This window comes from Gopherus evgoodei, chromosome 16 (assembly GCF_007399415.2).
Source record: "Gopherus evgoodei ecotype Sinaloan lineage chromosome 16, rGopEvg1_v1.p, whole genome shotgun sequence".
Lineage (NCBI taxonomy): Eukaryota > Metazoa > Chordata > Testudines > Testudinidae > Gopherus > Gopherus evgoodei.
Window position 1 is genome coordinate 8651082 of NC_044337.1, and position 22453 is coordinate 8673534.

Genomic DNA, 22453 nt, shown 5'->3' on the forward strand with positions numbered 1-22453 from the left:
ACCAACACCAACTAAATCATTCCAGCCAGGGCCTTGCATCAAGGGGGTCGGGCTTTGGCTCTGAGATCAGCTCCCAAAGGTAATTTTTGCTCAAGAGTACCAGGGTTTATGCACTGTAGCTAATCAGAAAGTAAACAGCCAGAGCGATTCAGTGTCATTTTTATTACCCCCATCTGTGGTTTGCCACAGGCCGTTTTAATAACCTGCATTCAGTATCCTTTCTAAACACCACGCCACTGCTCTATTGCCATGCCTGGATCCTTAGCTGAGGAAAAAAAGAAGGAAGATGCAGTTACTCGTTCTGATGCAATGCCTATGCAGTTGTCGCCTGAGCTTTTCCTCCCTGTGTTTGTAGAGGGGAGATGATACACTGTGCTAATGACAACAGAGAGACAGCCTGCAGTGCCCCATGTGGTTAAGCAGCTAAGAAGTCAAAGCTGTTCCTGTTTTTTCACGTTGCCTAGTAATGGTCAGAGTAAACCAAACTAGAGAAATTCCAGGCTAGAAGAGAATCTCTGGGGGAGTATGTGCAGTAAGTGGAGCTAATCTTTTTTTATCTTAGTCACCATTCGCTAGTATAAACAAGTGTTCTACGATCCTGGACTAGATCCGTGCCAGGCCTCCCCAGAACCACTTTCGATTGCTTGTTTCTGGTGTGTCCCAATTCTGTGGCAACAGCCTGACTACAGACAGTGTAAAATGAACCTTCTCCCTTCCCACCCCACCCCTTTGCTTGAGGGAAGCTGTAATCCCGGCGTGGCAGGTTACACAATGGAGAGCGAACTGTGGCGTGACTCCCTCTGATTTTATGGCTGATTCTGTCTCATTTCTCTGGGAGAAGCTGGTTTGGATGCAGCAGGTAGGGAAATGGTACAGCGTGTGCCCTTTGGGTCAGCGGATTGTGCATCCTCATGCTTTGAATCAGATGTGAGTAGTCCACAACTAGGATCCGATCTAGGCCAGGTCTGTTCCAGTCAGGGGAATGAAGAGGTGGGATCCCTGACTCATGGCGCTGTGCTGGCAAAACTCCCTAGAATAAACACAGTTATACTGGTAAAACTGCTTTTGCCAGGATAGTTTATTTCACTTGGGGTGGGAGGGAGGGAACTGAAATAAGCTATGCCAGCAAAACCACAGTTTGGCTAGTATTTGCTTTGTCCCATAAGGAGTACCGTACTGGTGTTCTATACCCCCAGCTAAGGGCTTCTAATATAGACCTGGCCTCACACCCACCACCAACCCTACTAAAGTTATTGGGAGTCTTTCCACTCACGACAATGGATCAGACCCCTAATGCAAAACTAACATAGCTTTACTTGGTCTCTCTGTGCAGCTGTTTATTTGTAAGGGAAGCCAGGAAAATGTCCTAATTTGATGGTCGATTCTTGTAAACATCCAATACATTCCTAGGGCTGGGTATGTATCTCCCCTTCCTCTCATCTTCATTTGTCTGTTTATTTGCATGGCCATTTTCTTAGTACTGTATGTTACTCCCCAATCTTGAGCAATTGGTGTGAAATCTTCAGTCTCTGTGTATTTCACAGAGAGACATGCTTGCTACAGCTTTGCTTAATTCCTGCCTTCTGTAGCTGGGAAGGGGAGATGCATGGCAGCCTTGGCTGTCTTTTAAGAAAAGAGCACAGCTACTGCGGTCAGTGTTTATTCACTGGGCTTGTTTTACGGGAATGAGTGTCTATTTTGGTACCACTCAACAACAGCTCTGTGTGTGTGTGTGTGTGGGGGGGGGAGGGGGTTTGGGGATGACTGATGGGGCAGAGCCTTCAGTGAGAACAATGAATCAGAACCTTGATCAAAGTTATTTCTTATGAGTCAAATATTCTGGTAAAGAAAATGTCACCATGCTGGAAATGAGCACAGTCAGCGAAGACAAGTTTAATGGTGCTCAGTCTCAGCGGTCCTCTTCAGAAGGCTTTCACTGCAGACTCTAAGGGTGCCATCCCATTGTTAAAGCTCTGCTCTGGCTAATAAACCCACGGCAGTTTAGATGATGCAACCCTGGGATCTGCAGCTACAAATACAAGGTGACCCTCATCTTCTTGTTTAAGGGAAAGTGTCCCCTTTGGACCATGTTGATGATCAGCTTCCTGGACCTCCACTAACCCTGTGGGGTTTAACCCCAGCTCTGAACTCCCCCAGACTTTGAGGTATGTGAAATCCAGAGTCTCTACAGTTGTAACAGATGGAGAAACACTGTGCAGGCACTCTACAGGGTTAAACCCACTATATACAACATGCCTAGGGGAAAACTCTCATGCACATAAGCTATTTTGCAAGTTGGTGCCGGCAACACAGTGTAATGAAAGCAAGAGGCAGGGTGGGGGCGAATATGCTGCTGTGACTTCCGTGGGTTGCACCAGCGTATTCATTTGGATCACGGCAAATGAGGATGATTTATTTCTGCAGCAGTCACACTGTACAACAGCAAGCAAGCAAGAGGTCCCCATCCCAAGGTTCAACAGTATTAAGGCACAACGGGTACAGTGATGGACATGTTCATACAAAAGACAGGATGAGAGAAGGAAGTGAATGGGGTGGACTCATTGGATTCAGAAGACAACACGAATAGGTGAGCTTTTAGAAGTCTCTTGAAGGACCAAGGGAATGGATCTGGTTGAACATTAATCTGGAGTTTAGCTAAGAACATGAGGTGTCACAAAAGGAAGTACAATAGCTCAGAGTGAGTGAAGGAGACAAAGGGAGTAACAATAGTAGGTTGGCAGAGCATATGGAATGGGAGGGAGCACAGGAGGAGGAGACAAAGGCAGAGTCCCAGACAACTTTGGAGGTGAAGAGGAGAACCTAAGAAGAGAGAAAGGGAGGGTGGAGCTGGAAGAAGAACCGGCGGGGAGGGACAGATCTCCACAGAGAGGCATTGCTTCCACACTAATGGAGAACCCCATGGAATGAGACGCACGCTGGATAAAAAGGTAATTGGGAAGCTATGGAATCTCACCCTCTTTCTGGGTAGGAGGGGCTGACTTCCTGCAGCAGCTCTGCTGCTGTCTGTGAACTGCCAGCACTCATGGCCTGCTCTAAGCCAGCTTTTCCCTCTGAAGTTTTCTCCAGCGGGAAGCTCTTTTCATGTGACTGAACTGTCTGACACATCTAAACCTGCGGATCCCGACTCAGCTGTCACTTTATATGCCACCAGCATTGATGGCGCGTTTAGTGGGTGTATGTCTTTGTGCTGTGGTTTGCTTATGTCTCTTGTTTTCTTGTTTTCATTGTCCTCCTAGTTTGCCACCAAAGGGCAGGAACTGAGGGCGAGGCCAGGAGGGATAGTGACATTCACCACCTGTCTTTTGACCTAGGGAGAAGAGTTTATTCCACCCTTGATCAAGGAAAATAGGATGGAGAGTGGGGTTTTTTTTGTTTTTTTTTAGAACAAGAATGTTCCTTATTTGGGCTGGCATCAGGGTGATGTGATCTGGTGGAGAAGGGTTTGGGGGGTGTGTGTGTGTGTGTGTGTGTGTGTGTGTGTGTGTGTGTGTGTGAGAGAGAGAGAGAGAGAACATTGAATGTGTGTGTGAGAGAGAAAATAGCTGCCGTCACAATGGAGATATTTCATGGTATTCCCTGCCACAGTAGATCACTAATTTTCTTGAGATTGCACAAATACTCACCCTTCTAAGCACTCAGTCTGAAAAATGCCACCGCTGCATGGGTCAGATTCACACACACTTCTCCCGTTGTGCTAAATTATCAGAGCCTTACTCCTTTAACTGTGAGTTTCCTGTCCTTTGTGGGCTCCTGCTGCAATCATAACGATCTTTTAATGTAGTTTCTGTTGCATCAGTTTCCTGTTTGACTGCAGTTTAGCTGATGACTATCATGGATTTATGTGACTGGATTAAACCTCAGTAACACCAAGAGATGCAAGCAGCGTAATCTTATATCTGATTGTGGAACAGCATTGATAGGCTTTGTGAAGGAGCCCTGCAGCTGCAACATGGGCTCGGGGGAACACATGTAAGACAGGAGAAAAAGGTAGAGAAGTGAAGAGTAATTGTGGAGCATCATCCGTGTGCTAATAGGGATGCAGATGAGCCCCATGCACATAGGGCAGTTACTGATGCAGGACAAGCCTCAGAACGTTCAGATGCTCATTTTGGATAAGCATCCCCAGCCTGGCTGCTGATCTGAACTATACAAACCTCCTGCATCAGCAACATTTAACTCAAAAATCTCACAAGCACCATGTCACAGTCCAGCGCAATTGCCTCTGTATTCAGCAAGAGCGCCTACTTTTAGGCTTCTGGCTCCCAGCCATCAACTCTCTCGGGCGGAGACCTCATCTTGCTTCCTTCTGACTGGGCTGAACAGTTTCCCACTTACTCTGTGAGTTCCCCAGCAAGTTAGACTGCCAAAGCAGGCCTGCTTTGCTTTCTCCTCAGAGGCTATAAGCAGCATAATTGCCCTTAATTATAAGGTACGACACAACTTTTCTAAGCAAGCACATTTATTCTTAAGATGAAAGCATTACAGAGAAAACATAAAAACATAAAAGGAACGTACACACATGCTAATACTCTTACCAGAGACCACCCTACCCAACCCCAGCAAAGACTCTGGTGGTGGGGCAGTCCTTCAAACCCACCAAGGGGTTTTGCTGTGATTCAAGTTCCTAATAGCATTAGCTCAGAACAAGCACCCCTATGAATCTGTGAGTCCCTCCTTTATACTGTTTGGACATTTGACTTTGGGATGCTGGGAACAGATAAACAGCAGACAACGGGTTGCTCTTCAGGGCGTAGCTTCAAGAGGTTGTGTCTGGAGATGGGGATTTGCATTTCCTTTCCCCCTCTGGTATTTCCTAGGAAACCTGCTCAACTAAAAATTCATTTGTGTCTGGTACATTGTTTCAATGAGTTCTTTGAAGCTCATAATACATCTCAGGGTTTACATTGGTCATGTGTCTCTCTTAGAGACATCTACCTCGCACAATAATACATAAACATTTGCATTTTTAATCCAAAGTACAGTAGAACCTCAGAGTTATGAACACCTTGGGAAGGGAGGTTGGTTGTAACTCTGAAATGCTCATAACTCTGAACAAAATGTTCTGTTCTCTCAAAAGTTTACAACTGAGCATTGACTTAATACAGCTTTGAAACTTAACTATGTAGAAGAAAATGCTGCTTTCTCTTTATTTTTTAGTAGTTTACATTTAACAGAGCACTGTACTGTGCTTGCTGTTTTGTTGTTTTTTTTTGGTTTGTTTTTGTCTCTTCTGCTGCCTGATTGCGTACTTCCGGTTCCGAATAAGGTGTGTGGTTGACTGCTCAGTTCATAACTCTGGGGTTCGTAACTCCAAGGTGCTACTGTACTTCTAAAATCCTTACACTGAATCCAGTAAGGTTTGTCCAGGATATTGTCATATCTGACACACACTGTCCCTCTCACAGGGCTGTGTGACTTCTGTTTCTGGAACGGAGAATTGAAATGCACAGGCCAGGGTGAAAATGAGGAAGAAAAAGTTACCCAGGCATTTCTGACCCAGCGCAAAGGTTCCCTGTGAGTGGTGGGTGGAAGTCCTAGTCTGTCTGTCTGTCTCTTTCTCTTGGCGTTTGTAATGTTCCCATCACTGTATCACCATTTCTTATCTGAATTGCTTTTCTCCTCCTCACACAGTAGTCCATTATGATGCACCTGCTCAGTGCCCAATATTCACAGTTCAATGACTTGGCTGCTTCAAAGCATCAGTAATGTATCTTCTCATTGATCCCGATCCTTCTCCAGGGAAGAAAATGGCCAAACTCCCCACTGGCTTCAACAGGCTCAGGATTAGGCTGACCAGACGGTGGTGGGGGGTAATAGGAGCCTATATACGAAAAAGCCCCAAATATTGGGACTGTCCCAATAAAATCGGGACATCTGGTCACCCTACTCAGGATAGACCCATTTGTGGATTAATTGCCTACAAAATGTGCATGATCGTGTTTAATTAAAGGAAGGCTTTTCCCATGAACAAAGAGGGCTGTTGCCTCATATCCGGGAGGCGTGGACGCCTGGCACCCATGCCTGCAGCAGCATACATAAACATGGGGATGACATGGATACGCTTTATCCATGAGGACTCTGGACCCAAGAGCACTCCATTCATCATTTGGACATAGTCCATCAGGAGCAGAGTCCACAGTGCTCCTAAGAGTGTGTAGGCAGGTGTGCTGCAAGGGCTTTTTGTGCAAGGTGGTGTCATTTCTTTTCCTCCTTGTAGGCAAGATTGTGACTCCTTTGCTCAAGTCAAGTCATATATTACATCACAAGCAAATTAATGGGACTTTTCTTCAGTGTGATTAAGAATATCACAGTCTAGTCAACAGCAAGGAGAACAGTTTTCTTATGTGTTGACTTAGATTTAACTGGGTGTTTCTATGCAGTAAAAAAGGACAGGGGAAGAATTATGACTACAGAGTGTTGGATTTATGACTGCAGGAGATAGCGGTCCGCATGAAGCCTGTTTCTTCACCATGGCCTGTGAAAGCCAAGCAGACGGAGCTGAGAAACAAAGTCCCATCTCCCACTGTGGGACCCATGCAGATGAAAGCTCCCTTCACTGGGTGAAAGGTAAGCAAATAGCTCAGACTATTGATTGCAACAACGACATTCTGAATCAGGTGGAATTGAACTAAGAGAAGCTGCAATATTTTTTTCAGGGCTGCTCATTTTCAATTGAGAAATATAACCATTATAATAATTAAGCAAAAATCAAGAACACACCCCATGGCCAAGAATTACAAAAAAGTGGCTAGTAATTTTGGGTACCCCAAGTTTGGGGAGCCCAGCGTGGTACACTTTAAAGAGGCCTGCTTCTCAGGCGTGCCCTGCTGAAAATTAGACCACTTTAAGGCATCTCAGTTGGGGCACCCAAAGTCATAAATCGCTTGTGAAGATCTTAGCCTGGATTTGTAAAGAGACTGATGCAGCCTTGCTCTGTTTATGCTGCTTAACACAACACTCCTTTAGAAACTGACTAAAGTTCAGTGTCCAGCTGATACAATAATAGCAATTCACTCTGGTGTCCCATGTTTCATGCATAGCTCAGGAGAAGGATAGCTCAGTGGTTTGTGCCTTAGCCTGCTAAACCCAAGGTTATGAGTTCAATCCTTGAGGGGGCCATTTAGGGCTCTGGGGCAAAATCGGTACTTGGTCCTGCTAGTGAAGGCAGAGGACTGGACTCAATGACCTTTAAGGTCCCCTCCAGTTCTATGAGATAGGTATATCTCCATATGTTTTGTTAAGTGGTTGCCCTGTGCAGATTCAGCTGAAGGATCAGGGCCCAAGGTTTCAAAGTGACTTTAAAAGATATCAGTGGGAGCTGCAGGTGCTCCGCTCATCTGGAAATGAAGCCATGTAAATGTTTTAAAAAGGGTCCATTCATTCTGAGCATCTCTGTTTCTGGTTTGCCCAGCTTAAGACATCTGGTAGCTAATGCCTGATTTGCAGAGGCGTTGGGCACTCACCGCTCCCTTTGGCTTCAGCTGAAGTTGCGGGATGTCCAGCACTTTTGAAAATCACTGGGGCTAGAGCTGGGCACCCAAAATTATTAGCCTTTGCCCTGAGTAACTTGCCTAAGGTCCCAGAGTGGGTTAGTGGCAGGGCTTGGAATAGAACCCAGGTTTACCAGCCCGTGCTCCTGCTCTGCTAGATGCTGCTGCTCACTTTTTGATGCTGTAGTTCATCTCAGCAAACACGTCAAACATTGTTTCATTCACGTACTCCACAGGTCTTGAAATATGCCTGTTCCATGGATTTTAATCTGGATGGGCCACACCTTTGTGTGAGAAGGAATTTAGCTTCCTTGTTGTTACCCAACACAGGGAAATCCTTGGGTGGGGCAGAGATGGCACAGAGGGTGGGACGAGGTGTGCCATGGGTAGGAGGAGGTGGGGTGGACTCTACAGGGCTCTGCCCTATCTTCAGCCAAGACAGCAGTGCCTTAAACTCAGTTTCTCAAAGGTATTTTGGCACCTAGATACCATTGAAATCAATGGGAGTTAGGGTCCTAAATACATTCAAGGAGCTGGGCCTTAAAGCCATTTGTCACAGATCTTCACAGCTGTTTTGAGTGGGTTGAACCCATTGTCTTGTCACCCACCGGACTGGCACATGATCCCTTCCCAGGTCAGATCACTTCCTCTCTGGGTACATGTAGGATTTGGTCTCCTTACCTTTCAGTCCTTGGACCCTCCAATATAGCCAGAAGGCTGCGCAGCTCTTCGTGTTGTGATTTTCTTAGAAACGATTGAGGAAGAATTCAGAGTCCATCACATGCTGAGATCTTCTCAGTGCAACCTGCCATTTCCTCGATTTGCAAGCCCCCTTCAGCACTCATGAGGAAAACACACCACAGACCGGTCCCTTATGATCACACCCAGCCTTCTCCTCTGCTTCTTTTTGCAGAATTTCACAATGGCCAGGTGCTTATGGCTCTCACTGCTAGCAATACCTGCTCTTCTACCGTCTTTGATATGGAGCTTTGTGAAGAGAAACTGAAGACCTTTGGAATTGAGGTTAGCTCCTCACCAGGAACCTGGCTACTGAATGGGTTACCGGGGAGATAGGTATTTTTATGCCAGTGTCACTTGCACTTGTTACAAGAAATCAGGGTCTACTTCATATCTGTCACTCAGAAGTATAGACGGCCTGTAGGAAGAGGGCTATCTCTTATACCTGTGCAATTCTACTGACATCAGTTGTCTTTCGTGTGCATCACAAGTAGAAATCTAAATTATTCCGTGATCTAAGTGCAGCATCATTGAGGGTAGCAAGGTGTTGCACTCCTCTACCCCGTTTGACTGTCTGTATTGTTGCCCTGCAGTCACATCGGCTTAGTCCAATCATCACAAATTATTGTCTTCAGAGAGGTTGGATGTGTATAAATTTTAGCTGCGTCTGAGAAAGTGATATTACGAAGTACAATGATAGTGCTTTGAAATCCTCTGGTGATAAGTGCTCTGTATAACTCAGGGCTTGTCTACATGCGGAATTGAGTCAGATGAACTGGTGTGATTTTAAACCAGTACATGTAAACAAGCCCTGCAGCTCATAACAATCAATTTGCAGACACTTAGAGGATAATAAGGTGAAAGGTACCAGTTAGCACAGATTTGTAAAGAACAAATCGTGTCAAACCAATCGAATAGCTTTCTTTGCAGGGTAACAGTCTTGTGGATGGTGGGGAAATGGTGGATGTGGTATATCTTGACTTTAGTAAGGCTTTTGTTACTGTCTTGCACAGTCTTTTCATAAACAAATTAGGGAAATACAACTTAGATGGAGCTACTATAAGGTGGGTGCATAACTGGTTGGAAAACCATTCCCAGAGAGTAGTTATCAGTGGTTCACAGTCAAACTGGAAGGGCATAATGAGTAGGGTCCCACAGGGATCAGTTCTGGGTCTGGTTCTGTTCAATATCTGTTGAATATTTAGCCAATGGCATAGAGAGTACACTTATAAATTTTGGAAATGATATCAAGCTGGGAGGGGTTGCAAGTGCTTTTAGAGTGCCAGATTGAAATGCAAAATGATCTGGACAAACTGGAGAAATGGTCTGAAGTCAACAGGATGAAATTCCATAAGGACAAATCCCGAGTACTTCACTTAGGAAGGAAGAGTCAGTTGCACACATACAAAATGGGAAATGACTGCCTAGGAAGGAGCACTGCGGAAAGGGATCTGGGGGTCATAGTAGATCACAAGCTAAATATGAGTTAACAGTGTAACACTATTGCAAAAAAAGCAAACATCTTTCTGGTATGTATTAATAGGAGTGTTGTAAGCAAGACACAAGAAGTAATTCTTCTGTTCTACTCTGCTCTGATTAGGCCTCAGCTGGAGTATTGTGCCCAGTTCTGGGTGCCACTTTTCAGGAAAGACGTGGACAAACTGGAGAAAGTCCAGAGAAGACCAACAAAAATGAGTAAAGGTCTAGAAAACATGACCTATGAAGGAAGATTGAAAAAAAATGGGTTTGTTTAGTCTGGAAAAGAGACGACAGAGAGGGAATAGGATAACAGTTTTCAAATTCATAAAAGGTTGTTACAAGGACAAGGGAGAAAAAAATGTTCTCCTTAACCTCTGAGGCTAGGACAAGCAGCCGTGGGATTAAGTTGCAGCAAGGGAGGTTTAGATTGGACATTAGGAAAAACTTCCTAAGTGGAAGAATTGTTAAGCACTGGAATAAATTGCATAGGAAAGTTGTGGAATCTCCATCATTGGAGATTTTTAAGAGCAGGTTAGACAAACACCTGTCAGGGATGGTCTAAATAATGCTTAGTCATAGAATCTCAGGGTTGGAAGGGACCTCAGGAGGTATCTAATCCAACCCCCTGCTCAAAGCAAGACCAATCCCCAGACAGATTTTTGCCCCAGATCTCTAAGTGGCTTCCTCAAGGATTGAGCTCACAGCCCTGGGTTTAGCAGGCTAATGCTCAAACCACTCAGCTATCCCTGCCATGAGTACAGGGGATTGGACTAGATGACCTCTCGAGGTCCCTTCCAGTCCTATGATTCTATGATTCTCCAGTCTGTTTCACTAAAGCCTGGTCTACACTGGGGGATGGGGGGATCGATCTAAGATACGCAACTTCAGCTACGAGAATAGCATAGCTGAAGTCGACATATCTTAGATCGACTTAGATTGATTTACTTCGCGTCCTCATGGAGCGGGATCGACTCCTCCGTCGACTCCGTTTCTGCCTCTTGCCCTGGTGGAGTTCCAGAGTCAATGGGGAGCACAGTTGGGGATCGATGTAGACGAGGCGCAATGCATCGATCACTGATAGATCGATTACTACCCGCCGAATCGGCGGATAGTGTAGACATACCCTAAAAGACCTGATCTTAGCACTAAAAGATCCAGTCTTGCTCCCACTGAAGTCAATGGTCAAACTCCCAGTGGCTGAAATGGAAGAAAGTATGGGTCTGTTGCTGGTGGAGAGAGAGACTTGAGTAACATGCTTGTCAAGGTCAGTGACCAATTAGACAAACCATTCATTGCGCTGAAGACAGAAAGGGATGCAGCAGAGCTGGAGGTATCTGTGATGGACACAGCATTGCAAACTCTCACCTTTAAATATGATCTTGGTCTGACATGAGCTCCCATAATGGATCCTTTTGCAGTTTCATATCAGTACAGTGATTCTGCCTCACAGAGTTTCACTGCTTTCAGGGCAAGCTGGGCTGACTGCATGAGCAGGGCAATGACAGACAGACAGATGGAGACACACACACACACACACACACACACACACACACACTTTAGTTAAATGGGTGCAACCCCTTTTGTGGACTCTTATTTCAGTTTACGAGGGGCTTATTTCGGTTTTGCTTAAACCTGTTCCTGACTGACTTCAGCTAAACTGAAATAAGTTTGATTTAAACCAATATACGAATGTTCAGACAGCCTTTTGCGCCGGTTTAACTAAATCAGTTTAAGATCCCATCAGTTAAATTTCTGCAGCTGCTGCAACTCTGCAGGTAGATGTATCCTTAGTTATACAGAAAACATGAGGAGCTTAAAGCACTTTACAAAGGTTGCTGGTATCATTTACAAATGGGGAAACTGAGGCACAAATAGGTTTTTTTTTTTTTTTTTGGAGGGGGGCAGGGCAGATTTTTATCTCTGTTATGCCAGTATAAATGAGATCAGAATTTGGGCCAACGTTCCTTGTTTGGAGGCAAAATCTGGGACGCAGACCAATCCTATTGAATCTCCAGTCTCAATCTAATCACGTGAAATACTGGCCTTGCTCTTGGCTATTGCCATTCAACTCTCCTTCGGACTGTTCTTAGAGATCTGCATGAAAAAGTGAATGGGATTTGTTTGTTTTTGATTTCTGAACAGATGACAAAGGATCAGTGGAGGAATTTAATTCAAAACGCCATTCTGGAACCTGAAGTAAGAAGATACATGTTTTACAACTCCAGAGCTTTTGGGATAGCCATTGCTGTGGTAAGGATCATGGCCTCTCATTGAGGTTAATTGATGTGTGCCATTACTGATGTACAACGAAAATTGCCTCGGGGATTTTCACAGGAGCCTAAGGGAATTAGGTGCCATTTCAATGGGAGTTTAGAGAAGGGATTGAATTTTCAAAGGCACACATGGGAGTTAAGCATCCAACCCCTATTGACTTTCAGTGGGAGTTGAGCATCTAACTCACTGAGGCCTTGTTGAAAATCTCATCTTGCAGAGACTGCTATATAATGAGGCAGGTATGAACACTGCCAACTTTTCAGGAGTCCCACCACAGGCTGTCAGTTAGCAAAGCTTTCGCTGTGGTGGCTTTAATGGGGATGGAACTCGTTTACCAGAAGCATCTGCCTCAGCCCATCCTTCTCAGCTCTCAAACATCATCTGAAAACACTCTGCACCTCATTCTCATGTACCCTGAGGTCTTCTCACTTCTCTGGCAGGGCCAAGGAGTCTTAAAATGGGACTAAATTATATTTTCACCATCGTTCAGGCACCTTTTAATGAGCACATGAATAGTTAAAGGTATTTTTTAATGTCAGCCGTTGTATTTTCGCTAATGCTGCAGTGTTTGGATTTTTAATTAATTTTTCTGTTTGGTATTATTGATCTAACCTGTCTAATTTATCTATGTATCCCATATAACATTGTACCACGCTGTATCCTATCTACCTTTCAGTCCATCTCTAATCTATACGTCCCATCAGGCAATGTCCTGTCTTAAGATACTACTCCAAGGTATCCCCAAATGAATACGATTCTGGTCTGCCTTCATTAGTCCCAAGAATGGTCCCTTGAGGCAGGTGCCACTGTACATCGTTTTTGCATTATTGTATTTTAACTGTCTTGGCAGTGCCCTTCATGCTTTGGTGTGGGAACTTTATAAACACAGTGACTATAATAAGTATTATTATCAATGCACCTGGGGGAATCCGTTTCTTACTAAAAATGGAGGAACTTGGTTGAAATCCTAAGTATGAAACACCATCAAGAATTCATCTGCTGTCTTTGAGGATCAGGAGCTCATTCCATCTCTACTCTCATTCTAGACCTCTCTCCTCCTGGTTCTTATTAGAAGGACCTTTTGTCCATTAACCCTCAGAAAATCCCTGGTAGTTTATCTAATTTATGAGATGGGAACTTTCTTGTTCTCTTGACCTTTCTTCTGCTTTCGCTATTTTTGTGAGTATTGTTTTCTGAGTCTCTCTGGGTCTTTTCAGATTTTCTACATCTCAATCTGGGCAAATATTTACTCCACCATACAGCTGTATTCCTTTGGGTGCCGCTGGGACATCAGCATTCTGGTGACGGTGGCTGCCATAGCACTCACTATAGTTGTTATATTGATTATTGACCAACATCAAAGGAAGGTAAGGAGAAATTTTTCAGGTGTTCAATTATGTATTTCTTTCCAAGCAAACAGTTAGGGAACAAGGTAATTGTCTAGAAGTATTTGACAAGCATAATTGCCAAGAAGGGACAACATATTTTAGAATGGGCACAGTATAATTAGAATAACCAATGGGGTGCAAGATAAAGTTAGGCTGCATATCAGAAAAAATAAAAGTCCAAGGGCTTGATCTATAGCCCACTGAAGTCAATGAGAGTCTTTACATTGACTATGATGGACTTTGGATCAAGCTGCCAATGATGAAAGCTATAGACTTAATCTTCCAAAGGAAATGGAAGCTCCATTGACTGAGATATTGAAACCTAGACTGGAAGATATAAAGGAGTGTCTGAGATAATCCTGAACTGACTGGTGGAGGAAGGAACAGGTACAACGATCTTACAAGTCATTTCCCTCTCCAACTTCTGGGATTATATCACATTTTGTGGTGAGAACTCTGGTTGAATAGACTTGGTATGTAAACTTGCTTCAAAGGCAGCAGAGTTAGGCCAGAGCTGAACACCTCTGAAAAGACTACCTGAAATGAATGATTTCTCTCTTTGCTTTGTTTTCAGGGACTTAGGACTTTGGGACCATCAGAGTCACTGACTCTTTAAGATTCCAGGTTGCAGACTGGCCTGGAAAGTCACCATGGGACATGCTAACATCGTCTCTGTTGTTTAACAGATACATGTGAATACTGATGTGAGGCTGGCAGCTGCCAATGAAGTCTTCATGAAGCACAACTTACTTCTGGGGGTTGCAGATGCCATGGACAGCCACCAGAACGTTCTACAGGTATCCTTTCTGGGTGAGACAATTTCCCCTCATTGCTGGTGCCTGCAGATATGGAGGTATTTATTATCAGTCTTCTCATCAAAGAGGCTCTCAAGAGTTTTTTTTTCATATCTGGGGCCTGACCCACTGAAGATAATGAGTCTAACTGAGTTCAGTGGACTTCTTCATTATTTACTGAGTGCCAGCAGTGTGCTCAGGGCTGTAAAATGTAAAGGAACATGTGGTCCCTGCCCCTAGCGCTTGCATTCAATGCTGCGAAGACAAAATCATTAAGGCACCTAATACACCATTTTCACAAGTGCCTCCTGACTCTGCGTGCCCTACTTAGACACTTTAAAGGGGCCTGATTTTAAGAGGATGAGTGCTCAGTGCTTTCAGAAAATTGGCCCTCTTTAAGACGTCTCAAATTGTCCTCCTGCCCCCAACATAGAGGGACACCAAATTAGTAGGTACTTCTAAAAATTTAGGCCCAGAGGACCAAACGAAAGTGAGCCTCAGACCCTACTTTTTAAAGAGAACTTTTGTGGATTATCGCATAAGAGCTTGGAAGACGTGCAGTTGAAGAGGGAGGTTGAAGAAGGGGGCCAGAAAACAAAGACTGCCCCCCCCAAGCATAGGAGGCAACATGAGAGAAGGCATAATGATTCGAAATGAAGAGGAAACCAAGAGCTGAGAGGGGAGTAGGAAGAAATTAGGAGAGATGGAAGCAGGAGGGGAGTTATGCAAAGTCTTGAAGGTGAGGGTGACACACTTGAGAACTTGAACTAGATGTTTGGACAAACCTGGCTACACCCCTAACTAATCAAGATGGCTTATGGACTAGGCTCTGGGCTCTATGCGTGTGTGCTGGGCTTGTCAGAGAGCAGAACTAGGCCCAAGGATGTATATTTTTAGCCGTCTTACTCCAGTGTTTGACTATATCTTTTCTCAGCTTTCATATTGCTTTGGAATTCCGTTGATCATGCAAAGCAAGACTCTAGATGTGTACCCCCCACAATCCCCAACATTGGTGGAGCACATCATTCTTCCCTCCTTAGGGACTCCATGGCCACCACCCACAAGGATCAGTGGGTCCTGGTTTCTTAGTGAGTGATGCCTCTATCTAGTGGCTGGGAGCATGAAACCAGCAACTTCTAGGTTATTAGGTCACAAGTACAGAAAATCAAGGACTACATAAAAATAAAGCACAGTCTATTCCCTGGACCAGACAGAGGTTATTTAAAAGAAGGGGAGAGGAACAGGTGAAGGTCTCAGAGAAAATAAACAAATAAGGCCCCAGCCCTCCCAGAACAACCACTAAACCCCCCATACAAGAAATATCCCCACCATAGTCTCCCCACAGACCTGACCAGGGCAGTGGGGCTGGAGCTCAGGTTGTAGGGCTGGTATCCCTGTCTATGCATCCAACCACTCTCCTGTCCAGCTGGATAGCAACCTAGGCAGTAATGAGACCTGGCTAACCCCTGGGTCCCAGTGCAGGGGGGCCCACGGCCACCACTGTTTTTTCAGCCCCCATGGATGTAGCTTTTTGGGGCTCAAACTCGCCATTGTGGAGGGGACACTCTGGTTTGGCCTCCAGCCATCTGACCGGGTCAGTCAAAAAGGCTTTCTCTCCTGCGACTGTGGAGAGCAACAACCAGCCTCCTTCCCCTCTAGGTCTCCTTCCTTGGTCACTTGACCCCTCTGAATGAGCTTCACAGGGGTCACCCCAGCATGCCAGTCAAGGTCCTAAGTGTGTCCCTCCAGCACAAGCAGATAGGCCCTTCCAATCTTTGCCTATGGCAGCTATGTCTTGTCTCCGAAGTCCCCAAACTGGCAGGCAGTGGGTAGAGATAGATACGTTGCTAGCTCAAAAGATGTAGCATTAAGGAATTGTATTGGTGTCTGTCCTGTAAAATGCTCCTTCTTTAACATTCTCCACCATCATCAGCTTTGCTTTGTCCATTTCAACCTGGAGCAGTGTCTTCACTCCTTAGCAGGCTATATTACAGAACAGAAGAGAAACCACCAGGTAAACGATGCTTGGAGCAATCTGAGTTGACTGTGCTACACACAACCTCTAGGAATTGGAAGAAATGAGGGGGGTATAGTGCCTGGGCCAGGTTCCCAAGTATACTCTGGTTGTCTTACCCCACTCTAGTAACACAAAACAGCCAGAAACGTGGCTTCACCAGCCAGCTGAGCTGGGTTTGTGGCTGCTTTGCATCACTGGAACAGCACAAAGCGTGGTGGCGAATTGAGCTCTGTGTGGTGATCTGAAAGTGAATCTAATACAAATAAAAAGGATCGTCTGTTTGAATTTCCTTGTGATCAGGCCCCGTTGTAAATTTCTTCCTCTAGGGCCAGGTGTTTAGACACGAGTGTCACAAATCAATTGTATGCATACTTGTCCAGTTCACATGTGCAATTGGGCCCGTGCATTTCTAAAAATCTGGCCCTTGAGAATGAAATGTAAAAATGCACTGAAAGAAAATGAACAAGAATCAGGGCCAGATTTTGATACTCTCATTCACTTTGAATAGTACCTAACTTCCTGAGCCCTGCGACTGAAATCAGTGGGACAGCTCAAGCAGTAAGAGACGACTCTGTTTGACTAAGGTTATAAAATCTAATCCCTTCAAACGCTGTTCTAGCTCTTTTCCTCTAGGACAGGGGTCGGCAACCTTTCAGAAGTGCTGTGCCGAGTCTTCATTTATTCACTCTAATTTAAGGTTTCGCATGCCAGTCATACATTTTAATGTTTTTAGAAGATCTCTTTCTATAAATCTATAATATATAACTAAACTATTGTTGTATGCAAAGCAACTAAGGTTTTTAAGTGTTTAAGAAGCTTCATTTAAAATTAAATTAAAATGCAGATCTTATCTGTTTAGTGTGATCCTTGCCTTTCTTTTCCTTGCTGAGTTTTCCAATGTCTGGCATGTATTTGGATACTTTAAGCTGCACACAGGCTTCTGAGTGATCAGTTGTTAACCAGCTCCAAGAGGGACAGAGGACAGATTTCATGTGTGAAAATACCTGTTCACACAGGTATATGGATCGAAATGCTGAAAGCATTGCAAACGCAATTTTCTTCAAACAGTTACATTTCACCGGCAGGGATGTCCAGTTGGTCAGAAGAGGCCCCATGATCTCTCTCGGTTGCTTCAAGTGCACTTTGCAGGTCTCCAAACTTTGATGCCCACAATTCTGAGCTTTTTAACTGAATGAGCTGCATTTCGAAATCTTCAGCACCCATCCACTGAAACACAAACAAATCCAAGTTACTTTCATTGAACGTTTCAGGTTTAATTAGAAAAGAAAGCATTGGGTCAGATAGCTGGAATTCTGTCAGAAAATTCTCATTCCAGTTCTTTCATGTACATTCTAATCTCAATGTCAAATGCAGTGCGCTGTTCCACATGGCGTGATGGTGATGTAAGCAGCAAATCAGGACTTAAAAATGTCCCAGTACAGTGGCACTGGAACAATTTTTAAGGTAGGGGTGCTGAGCTGCGCCACCTCTTGCCCCGGTCTGTACCCCTCACTGCCCCAGGCTGGGGCCAGTGGGCCCCAGCCTGGGGCAGCTGCAGAGCCCTGGGTCGGCAGCCGGGCCCCCAGGCTGGCAGTAGAGCCCTCCGGATCAGTGGCCAGGACCTGGGCAGGGTAAGTGCCACTGAAAATCAGCTTGTGTGCTGCCTTCGGCATGTGTGCCATAGGTTACCTACCCCTGCCCTAGGATGTGCATGAATATGTAAATTCCACACTGTAGTGTCATTGCTGGTTATGCGCCTAAGTCCCGGTGTGCATTTCAAATCCCCACTCCTGTAATCCTCTGAAATCTGAAGTCCCACTAGAGAAGTGATGGATGCAGCAATGGGCAGAATGCGACAAGCAAACTGAACAACCTAACAAGCATCACACATTTCAGACAAAAGCATTATTTTTTACTGCTGACCAATATGAGTATGACATTCACAATCTGATCAGTAGTCCTGGCAATACGTCAGATCCTGTACAAAACATAGATCTAGTCCCTCCTGCAGGGAGGTTAAATTCTATGCTAGACACGCGGCACATGTTAGATGCACCACCCGATGAAATGCAGCTCAAAGCAGTGTGGGTAGCTCTAACCTATTTTCAGGTTGGGCAGAATTGGATGTTTATTTTTTAAAATAATGTTGACAGATAATATTGATGTTTATTTTTAAGCACTTTTTCGATGTCTGTTGATTTAAATTTTCAGATTTGCAGAAAATTGTGGGGGTGGGTGCCAGACAATCGAGTAGGCTGGAGTCAGACAATAATTTTTTAAGGACAGTAGGCGTTGAGATACAAAAAGTTAAAGCTTTGATGATTGTTAAAACATTAGCTGTTAACATCGTATGTCAAAACATGGAAAGTAAATATCCTTAAAGCAGACAGTAATTCTCCAGCAGCATTTTTTTGTACTTTGCCTATTAGTAAATTTCTATTAATATTGATGGAAATCGTTTTTCATTGGTGTGTGTGTGCAGTGAAATTGATGTTACTGATGAAAATTGAATCCTGCCAAACATACATTTTTTTATGCCCTTCTTTCCTGGGTGGATAATTGTTGATAACTGTGCAGCACCAGACCTTATAAATTATCCTTGCCAGCTACTCAGTGAGGAAAGGCAGAAAGACAATGCTGCTCACCTTTGCAGATCCCAAGAGCTCTCCTTGTGTTTTTCAGTCAGCCCTGAGGCACAATCTGGACCAGTTCTGTGTCACTATGGAGACAGTGATCCAGTCGGGTCAGGGAAGAGGAGAGGAGAGCTCATCTGAAGAGTCACCTCTTCTACCCAGTGACAAGAAAAGGACTCTGGCATGCAGTGAACTGCTCCATCTCATTCCAGAGGGAGCTCCAGAGGTAGCTTTGAGGCTAAGCAGCAAACGTTTTCTTTCTGACTTAGCAAGAAAGCTTCAATGGGATAGGTTTGATTTACTGTACATTTTTATACAGAGCTATTGGGTGAATTTAGTGCTGGCGACAGCTCTGGAAACAGAAGTCCTCTAGCTATCTGTAGAACAGCTACAATATGAGCTGTGGGGAAGCAAGCTTGCCTCCACTCCATCTCTGCCAACTTGGCTCAGCCCTGACTCCCCGGCAGGATGAGGTTGTTCAGTCTCCATGGCCCACTTAGTCCTTGGTCCCTCAGCTGGGTCTGTCAGCTAACAAGAAGTGTGGGGACTGTTCTGTGAGGTTAACACCAACACGCTGAATCATTTCACATCGGCCCCAACATGGCTCTTGGATGGTAATAACGTTCTATCACTGCTGACCTGAGCAGTATTTGAAGCAGTGACCTAGCTATTACTGTGTTCCATTACTGTTCCTTCGAGCCATCTAGTAACCTCACTTATATTGCCAGGAAGGACAGAGGACCTGATCCACATTTGCAGTAAGGCAGCGTAAAGGTGTGTCCACTTGAAAGCGAGTGTAACTTACACCCTTTACATAGCCAGAATGGCATAAATGTAAACAAGAATCAGGCCCAGATAAACTTAAGCTTCTGAGTGCAATAGGATCCCCTTGCTTTACGGGGACTTTCCTGAGTATTTCTATTCATCCCATTTTTCATACAAGAAATATAGCTACAAAATGTCTTTGATGGCTTTTGCACCATCCCAGGGGAAGGCAACCTTTCAGAAGTGCTGTGCTGAATCTTCATTTATTCACTCTGATTTAAGGTTTTGCATGCCAGTCATACATTTTTAGAAGATCTCTTTCTATAAGTCTATACTATATATCTAAATTATTGCTGTATGTAAAGTAAATACGTTTTTTTATAAAATGTTTAAGAAGCTTCATTTAAAATTAAATTAAAATGCAGAGCTCCCCGGACCGGTAGCCAAGACCTGGGCAGTGTGAGTGCCACTGAGAATCAGCTCGTCTGCCGCCTTCGGCACACGTTCCATAGGTTGCCTATCCCTGCACTATCCACTGCTGTAGGAGCATCTGTTTTGGGGCTGGATCAGGAATAGTAAGGAGAAATGCATTAAGAGTTATCATTTAATATCTAATACATCATCGATTGGGGGACAAGATGTCTCCTTGGCAGGAGATATTGGCACCATTATCTAAAAGGTCTTTTTCATCTTTGACTCCTATGATTGCCCCAGACTCTGTCACCATGAATGCTGACCCTAGAACTCTGTCACCCTGGCACTGGGTAGGTACTGATGTGTGGAGTGCCTCTGATGTTGATCTCATTCTTGTTCCAGGTGATGGCCCAGCAGCTGTTGGTGATATTCAGTGGCTATTACATCAGACTCTTGGTTAGTGGTCAGCTCCCGCAGGTCATCATGTTACGGCATGTAGAACACATGAATATCCCCTGCCTTTGCCAGTTCATAGAGACGAATGTGCTTGCCACAGGACACTGTTGGTTCAAGGCCAGGTGACGAGAGGGGCCTGAAAAGAGTTGTTGCAATTAATACTGTTCAAATACAATGGTCCATGGAAGAAGCCAGGGTATAGGGAAGACCCGGAGAGAGATACAACTGCATCAGGGATTTGATTTGACCAATGAGAGGACAGTAATGAGGTGGAGGACATGAAATAAATATTCAAAATCCCATTCAGAGACAGTAAAAGAGACAGGCACCTAACTTCCCAACCGCCCTCTTGAACAGGAGCCAAATCTCATGTGAAGAAGTGAATTGTGCTGCTTATGACTTCCTTACTTCTCATCAGGTCTGTTGGCCGTGCGATACAAATAAATGCATCTAAGTGTGTTTGTAATGAGCTATCAAGTCATGCTGTGGACAGTGCAAGTAAGGATCATGCCTGGACGATGCACAGCATGTAAAGTTCAGATTGCTGAATGCTTAATGCAAGGAACATGGCAAGATCATGGCTTGTTAAGTTTCCTCTTTTATGCCCCACTCATGTTCCTTTCATCATGCATGCGTGATCCTTGCATTTTTCCCAGCATGGGGAAATGACCTGGCTATTGTCTTTATTTTCCTGCACAGACATACTCTATTTTCTTTGGCCCTGAAGATCTCTCATGTTTTCTCCACGCCGGCAGAAATTCACAAACTCTTAGCATCCCATTTGTTCTGGACTTTTGTTGGTATTTGTTATTTGCTAGGCATGGACACTGCACTCAGCACTCTATAAAACACAGAAGATGTCATGACCTCTGACCTGGAGAATTGTTAACCAAGGAGCATGATCAGAAATATCCCCCATACGTTTGACTCTATCAGGAGTTAGGGGTGATGAACAACTTCCAGAAGGTGCCCAGCATCTCACTTTATTAGGCCTTTAAAAGACAGACAACATGAAACACACTACAAAATCTTAAGCAAAATTCTTTATTGAGCATCTTTTCTACAGTTTTGGGACAGTTGTTTTTTTTTGTTTGTTTTTGTTTTTTTGTTTTTTTTTTGTTTTTTGTTTTTGCTATCATTTGTAAATGACATGGAAAAAGGATTAGTTTTAAGCAAAAAAACCCGAGAAGTCCTATTGGCATCTTAGAGACTAACAAATTTATTTGGGCATAAGCTTTCGTGGGCTAGAATCCACTTCACCAGATGCATGAAGTGAAAAATACAGGAGCAGGTATAAATACATGAAAGAATGGGGTTGCTTTACCAAATATGAGGTCAGTCTAATGGATAAATCAATTAACAGGTCATGGAGGAAAAATAACTTTTGAAGTGGTAGGAGAGTGGCCCATTACAAACAGTTGATAAGAAGGTGTGAGTAACGGTTTGGAGAAATTAGTATTGGGGAAATTAAGTTTAGGTTTTGTAATGACCCAACCACTCCGTCTTTATTCAGGCCTAATCTGATGGTATCCAGTTACAAATTAATTCCAGTTCTGCAGCTTCATGTTGGAGTCGGTTTTTGAAGTTTTTTTGTTGAAGAATTGCCACTTTGAGGTCTTTTATTGAGTGACCAGAGAGACTGAAGTGTTCTCCGACTGGTTTTTGAATATTATGATTCCTGGCTTGTTACCATGTTAATTTAATAAATGGGAAGTGAATGAAGTGCTTAAATTATACAAGTAATTGTGTCCTGGAGTAATAACCATGAACAAGCAATCAACACCCAGGTCAGACATGGCTCGTGCTTTCCATATGAATCCATCTGACAACTCCAGACCGTATCATCTGGTTTCAGCAGATAAACTTAAGGCTAAAGTTCCATGGAGGAGCTGATCCAGAACAAATGGCAATAGGGATTTACATGACCTCGCGACCACGACAGGCTGTATCTGTAAGATTGTAGTAGTTGCCTTAGGCGCACAGA

At 44.2% G+C, this 22453-nt stretch overlaps 1 protein-coding gene across 11 annotated transcripts; it reads left to right on the forward strand.

Moving 5' to 3' along the window:
• Window positions 1-203: 203 nt before the first annotated feature.
• Window positions 204-21718, forward strand: TMEM268 (transmembrane protein 268). 11 transcript variants are annotated; one of them, XM_030535910.1, is made up of 11 exons: window positions 206-532; window positions 1334-1416; window positions 2067-2165; window positions 6402-6588; window positions 8425-8534; window positions 11871-11978; window positions 13220-13369; window positions 14077-14187; window positions 16118-16198; window positions 18884-19060; window positions 20416-21718. In XM_030535910.1, the coding sequence occupies exons 4-11, from the start codon at window positions 6447-6449 to the stop codon at window positions 20593-20595; spliced, it is 1059 nt and encodes a 352-aa protein (XP_030391770.1). In that variant the 5' UTR covers window positions 206-532; window positions 1334-1416; window positions 2067-2165; window positions 6402-6446; the 3' UTR covers window positions 20596-21718. The 11 variants fall into 11 exon arrangements, with proteins under 11 accessions (XP_030391777.1, XP_030391770.1, XP_030391771.1 ...); XM_030535909.1 differs by lacking the exon at window positions 206-532 and adding an exon at window positions 554-859; XM_030535918.1 differs by lacking the exon at window positions 206-532 and adding an exon at window positions 554-859 and having other exon boundaries at window positions 6457-6588.
• The last annotated feature ends 735 nt before the right edge of the window (window positions 21719-22453 follow it).